The 6908-nt window shown below is 43.5% G+C and overlaps 1 protein-coding gene across 1 annotated transcript; it reads left to right on the top strand.

The window, feature by feature from the left end:
- The first annotated feature begins 242 nt into the window (after positions 1–242).
- On the top strand, positions 243–6704 carry cyp4v2b (cytochrome P450, family 4, subfamily V, member 2b). The gene is made up of 11 exons (XM_071411431.1): positions 243–535; positions 629–741; positions 981–1066; positions 2475–2665; positions 2785–2854; positions 2985–3111; positions 3350–3526; positions 3787–3889; positions 4070–4204; positions 4833–5012; positions 6030–6704. Exons 1-11 carry the CDS (start codon positions 343–345, stop codon positions 6191–6193), a joined length of 1539 nt encoding a protein of 512 aa, XP_071267532.1. The 5' UTR covers positions 243–342; the 3' UTR covers positions 6194–6704.
- The last annotated feature ends 204 nt before the right edge of the window (positions 6705–6908 follow it).

Here is a 6908-nt window from a genome sequence, read left to right on the forward strand (position 1 = left end):
GTTGTGGTTTAGTTACCCCATGAGTCAATGTCAGAGGAGAAGAGAAAAAAAACAATTAACTACTACATGCACACACACACAGATTGTGTAATTGCCGTCATTACACAGCCAACCTTTGTTTTCACATTACCCATCCCCATCATTCCACCCCTCACTTAACTGCTGCAGCCAACATGACCCAGTTTCTCACACTGTAGCTGCATGAGAGTCGAGGTTTCCAGTACCCGTACGGTTAACTGTGCCAAAGGAGAAGTGCATAACCAGTCTAAAGTCCGTCAAAAGCTGCTCCGCATACAGATCAGAGGGATTTCACAACATAGCAGACTGCTACATTAAACCAAGATGGTGATTATGTCTGGAACATACACGCTGGGGATCATATGTCTGGTCCTTCTGATTGTTCTGTTGGCCTGCATCATGTACCATCCACTGAAGAAATACTTTCAGGACTGGAACGATTTGAGGCCAATCCCTGGAGTGGATGGAGCTTATCCAATCATTGGGAATGCACTTCTGTTCAGCACTAATGCAGGAGGTAAGATCCTCTCCTCTGAGCTGTATTTAGGTTAGGCTATCTAATATTTCCCAAGTAAAAAATGCAATAGCAGTACTTTTTCTTTTTTGGTAGATTTCTTCAACCAGATTATTGAAGGCACTAAGGAGTTCAGACATTTACCATTGCTGAAGGTTTGGGTTGGACCCCTGCCATTGGTGGTCTTATTTCATGCAGAGACTGTGGAGGTAATCGCCACACTGCTGGGACTTTTTTACTACCTGTATTACTGCTGACGCTGACTGGATAATCATCAGATACTGTCAGAGATATAGCACATTACCTATCCATTGAGCATAACTTTAATGTTTAAACTTAATTTGGATCCCCATTAGCTGACGTCATGACGACAGCAAGTCTTCCAATCTTTTGTTAATTCTGGTCTGTGTTTCTGGATCTGTTCTCATTTCATTTGTTCTCTTCCAAGGCGATTCTGCACAGTTCCAAACACATAGACAAGGCCTATTTCTATAGGTTTATGCAGCCTTGGCTGGGGACTGGCCTGCTCACCAGGTAGGTCATTTTCCTCTTCCTTCCTTCCCCCATTATCAAAAACAGTATTGGCACTGAGGACTTTAAACTGATTACATATATATCGCTGTCGATTTAACTTCTTGAGAATACAGGGGGTGCTATTTTCCCATTAGCATAATTTGCTCTACAGATTAAACTGCCTCTTATTCAATTATTGCTCTTACTATATGCATATAAATAATACCATTGGAAAGAAAACAATCTCTAGTTTCTAAAACCGTTTCAATTTTGTCTCTGAGTCATACACAAGTCATTTGACAGCACTTTCCCTGACCAAGAAGTAGAATGCAAGAAGTCTATGCTCGCTTCAACGCTCTGCCTATATATGGTCATGACCCCTATGACCAGAAACACACTTCATTCGCCTTCCTCTGGGTGTCAAGAGGACGTCAGAGGAGAAATTCTTTGTTTATCTGGTACTGACGTGAAATAAGACCTATTTCTTTGGCGTGACCGACAACTTCCGGCTTTCTGATTCGCACGAGTTGGAGCTGCGATTGTGTACTGTTTTGCTGGCGTTATGGATGAAAACTATCTCCGTGGGGGGCGCTACCGGATCAGGGTTGGTGACTCGTGAGAAGTTTTAAGGCAGCCCTCTGCACCCCTCTGATTCAGTGTTGGTTTTATCCAAAATGGCACCCTATTCCCTTTATAGTCACAAATTATAGTCAAATTATATTCACAAATTATAAATAAATCATTTTTATAAAAAAAAAAGATAAATAATTTTTGTTATATCCAATTGGTAGTTACAGTCTTGTCCCATCGCTGTAACTCCCGTACGGACTCGGGAGAGGCGAAGGTCGAGAGCCAAACACGATCCTGCCAAGCCGCATTGCTTCTTGACACACTGCTCGCTTAACCCGGAAGCTAGCCGCACCAATGTGTCAGAGGAAACACCATCTAGCTGGCAACCGAAGGCAGCGTACATGCGCCCAGCCTGCCACAAGGAGTCGCTAGAGCGTGATGGGACAAGGATATTCCAGCCAGCCTCCCCTAACCCGGACAACACTGGGCCAATTGTGCACCACCTCATTGGTCTCCTGGTCGCGGCCGGCTGCGACACAGCCGGGATCGAACCCGGATCTGTAGTGATGCCTCTAGCACTGTGATGCAGCGCCTTAGACCGCTGCACCACTCGGCAGGCCATAGTGCACTACTTTTAACCAGGGCCAATAGGGCTTTATAAAGAATTGGGCTGTATAAAGAATAGGGTGTCATTTGGGACATACTCGAGGTAATTCTCTGTCCTGCCTCTAACAGCACAGGGGATAAGTGATTCTCTCTCTGTCCTGCCTCTAACAGCACAGGGGATAAGTGATTCTCTCTCTGTCCTGACTAACAGCACAGGGGATAAGTGATTCTCTCTCTGTCCTGACTCTAACAGCACAGGGGATAAGTGGCGTGGCAGAAGGAAGATGTTGACCCCGACTTTCCATTTCTCCATCTTGGCTGAGTTTCTGGAGGTGATGAATGAGCAGGCTGAGGTTTTAACACAGAAACTGGAGAAGCAGTCGGGAGGAGATCCATTCAACTGTTTTAGCTACATCACACTCTGTGCTTTGGACATTATTTGTGGTGAGTGACTGATTTTGGAACGGCACTGTAAAAATCAACTCTCCAAATCTGTGATCAAAGTAATTTGTAATAAATGCTAATGATAACATATTGATTCCTATTTTTTGTTTTTGTTTCAGAAACGGCAATGGGAAAGAACATCTACGCACAAAGTAACAGTGAGTCTGAGTACGTCCGCAGTGTGTACAAGTAAGTATTACCATGTTAATAAACTATCATGACATAGTCTTATACACTGTCTACATCCTGTCTATATCCTGTCTATATCCTGTCTACATTCCTTGGTGTTTCTGTTAGATTTACTGAGCTCTCTTTACAGAATGAGTGACATCATCGGTCGTCGCCAGAGAGCCCCCTGGTATTGGTCAGACTTCATCTACAGTCTGTTATGGGAGGGGAAGGACCATGACAATAGACTGAGGATCCTCCATTCATTCACTCAGAGTGTGAGTAGATCTACTGAGGTCTTTAAGGTCCAAGTGTTTATGGTTTGGACTGCCAAAAATGATCATGCTAACAAAATGGATATAACAATATATAACAGATAAGAAAGGATTCCAGTTGACTGACTATCATCTGTTATATATTGTAATAATCATCTTGTTAGCATGGCTATTGGCACAGATTTATTTTGAACAAAAATGAAATATAAAGGTATGGTATTAATGTTTGTGTAATCTCCAGGTGATCAAGGAGAGAGCAGAAAGCATGGAGAATGCAGGTTCTGACAGTGAATCTGACCATGGCATCAAAAGGAGAAGACTTGCCTTCCTGGACATGCTGTTAAAAGCCACTGATGAGGAGGGAAATTACTTGAGCCATAGTGATATCCAAGAGGAGGTGGACACCTTTATGTTTGAGGTAGTGTAATGAAACCCAACACCAATATGATCACACATTTAGCATGCGACTCCACTGAGGCCCTCTGCAATCGAACAACACTTCATATTGTAGGTGGGATAGTTGCTCTTTGTACTTGAATTTACTAGATGTACATTAGACAACTGCACATGCGTTACGTCCCAAATGGCACCCTATTCAACACAACTCTAATGGGTCCCAAATGGCACACTGTTCAACACAACCCTAATGCGCTCTTCTGAATGATTGTGTGTTGTTAGGGCCATGACACCACAGCAGCCTCTATGAACTGGGCCCTTCACCTACTGGGATCCTACCCTGAGGTCCAGACCAAGGTCCAAGAGGAGCTCCAATTGGTGTTTGGTAAATATACTCCTTTTCATTCATATTCCTGTTCTCTCCTCATCCCATGTGACAGTTGTATTACATATAGTGTCTCTCTGTCTCACTACTGCTTTACATTGATATTCCTGTTCTCTCCTTTTCGCATGTGACCATTGTATTATGAAATCCCATCCATATATCCCTCTTTTTCCCACCCAGGTTCCTCCAACCGTTCCGTCACCGTCGATGACCTGAAGAGGTTACGTTACCTTGAATGCGTCATCAAGGAGACCCTTCGCCTCTTCCCCGCCGTGCCCATGTTCGCACGCACCGTAAGCGACGACTGTCACATCAGTAGGTGGCAGCAGATTGTCCCAAAGTGCACCTTTACCTGTAAAACGGCAGCAGACTAAGATCCTCACTGTTTGAAGCCACGGGTGTCATCTCCATCTCATTGAAACAGCACATGTCAGGACTTTTATTTCCGTCTGCCAATGTCAGCTCTGGCAGCCTGTTCTCCATTCTCTCCGCTTGCAGTAAAAGCATTTTCTGATAGCGTAAAACCAAGGCGGAAGCAAATGGATGGATTTCACTGTTAGACTAATTAGAATATTATATGCACTTCCTGTTATCTCTGAATATAAGCATAACTGTAGTTTTAGAGGAAATACAGATTTCAACATTTTCAGAGGAGTTTGTCGACTCAGTGGCGAAATCACAGTGTTAGTAATCCGGTCTTCCTTCTCAGGGTGGGCAAGCATCTGTTAGTCTGAGTATGGGTACATGTCACTCTTTGCCAAAAGACTGAGCTTTGATTCCACTGTGTGACCAAGCAACATCCTTACTTAATACAAGTCAGTGTTTTACTGCAGGTAGAAAATACTGACATGATGTTCAACGCAACTGTCAGCACAATGAGCCCACAGTTAGAAATGAATTAAATGTAATTCCATGACTGATACTTAATATCCTCCCATTACAGATGGCTTTAAAATTCCTAAAGGAGTGAATGCCCTGATCATTCCCTTCGCCCTGCACCGTGATCCACGATACTTCCCGGATCCCGAGGAGTTCCGGCCAGAGCGTTTCCTGATAGAGAACAGCACAGGACGACATCCCTACGCATACATCCCATTCTCCGCTGGACCCAGGAACTGCATCGGTTAGCTCAGGACATACTACCATTCATATCCCTCTCTCCTCTTAATATGGGTCTAATATACGAACCATGATATTTCAAAATGATTGCAATGGTACAGACACAGGGCAAGGACCCAGCTAAATGATTTTGACCCACAGTCTGGCTTCAGGAAGTGGAAAAGAAACTGAAAGGAGAAGCTCAATTTAGAAGCAGGGCGCTGCACCTTCCCTGATGGGTCACATTGCATTAAAGCCAACACTTATTATAAAACAGCTTCCTCACTTACCTCTTTTACGCTCCCATTCCCTTTAAGAGCCCACTCTTCCTCAAGAATCAATCATCCATTTAGCGAGGAGGAGCAAAGGAGCACTGACTCTCCATCTCCTGAGAGGAGAGCCACTGCCGCCAATCAGCCCTGTCTCCCACACAATGAATGAGACAGATTGTCTCTCTCCTCAAGATGATAGAGTGGGGGGGTAGAGAGAACAGAGAGAGAGAGTGACAAAGAGAGAGACCCACAAAAGCTGAATGAAAGGAAAGAGTTGTCTGATTTTGTGGTCAGATTGTTGTCTACTGTATGTCTGAATCTGTATTGCCTACTACTTACTAAAACTACAGACTGTGTACTAATACTACATACTATTTTGAACATACTGTTCAGTAAAAAAGTATGCAGTAAGCAACAAATATAAACATACCACTCACCCATACTGAGAAGGCTTCATCTGAATGCGCAAGTGAGCTTGATCCCCGCCATTCATTCATTTTTGTAGAGCGCGTCCCCTATTTTGATTATCAGCTGTTGTGAAACACCTGTGAGGGTGAAAAGACAATTCTCTTCCTCAATAGTGTGCAGCAAATTCTACTTGATAAAAATACAAAATTAGTATGACATCCTGGCATTTAAAGCATACTCAAATTTCTAAATGTCACATACCCAAAAAGCCTACTATTTAGAACACAAGTATTGGTATTCGGAAAGGCCTATGTCAGTGTGTGGTGTCCTCACATGTATGTCTGTATGTCCTTTGTCTCCAGGCCAGCGGTTTGCCATGATGGAGGAGAAGGTGGTGCTGTCTTCGGTGTTGCGTCACTTCTCCGTGCGGGCCTGCCAGAGCCGAGAGGAGCTGAGACCTCTGGGTGACCTCATACTCCGACCAGAGAAGGGTATTTGGATTACGCTAGAGAAGAGACAATGCTAGAGAAGAGATGCTAGTCTCCCCCGGCAAACAGCTTCTAATATAATACTATGGTACTTTGTCATGCTAGAGAAGAGTTGCAAGCCTCACATGGCTAACAGCTTCCACTATGGTACTTTGTCATGCTAGAGAAGAGATGCTAGCCTCCCCCGGCTAACAGCTTCCACTATAATACTATGGTACTTTGTCATGTCGTAATACATTGTTTTGTTGTAGCCTCTTTCTCAAGTGTTTTTTTAATAAATACAAATGATGTATGAAGGTTAAATTGTTTTCTTTGGTTGAATAAAGTAAAACAAAGAGATTCTGTCTGGATAAATATATTTGCTAAATCAGTGTTTCTGACCTAATGATTCAGCTCCAGTGGCGACCCGTAATTCAGGGCAGGTGAGGCAGAGCCCTGTTCAGCAAAATTAAAAAGTGCCTGTTATTTTGGCTTTAATATGTATCACATCAGTTTGCAAACAATGTAAAAAAATATATAATTGAGTTAATAAAGCCGCTTACAAACATGGTCTCTTTTGCTTTCTTGAGTAAGGCAGCTCCAAAATGCAGGTGTTTCAGCCTAGCTCAGTGCTTTTTGTGGTGGTGGTGCAGCCAGTGGAAAATACGGAGCGTAGGGGTTAGTAATGTTCTCTAGTTGCGCCATGGTTGGCTCAGTGTTCTGTTACTCATGGGAACACTATGTCACCGCAAAATCTACGGGCAGAGCTCGAAA

This window comes from Salvelinus alpinus, chromosome 7 (genome assembly GCF_045679555.1).
Source record: "Salvelinus alpinus chromosome 7, SLU_Salpinus.1, whole genome shotgun sequence".
NCBI classification, from domain to species: Eukaryota; Metazoa; Chordata; class Actinopteri; order Salmoniformes; family Salmonidae; genus Salvelinus; species Salvelinus alpinus.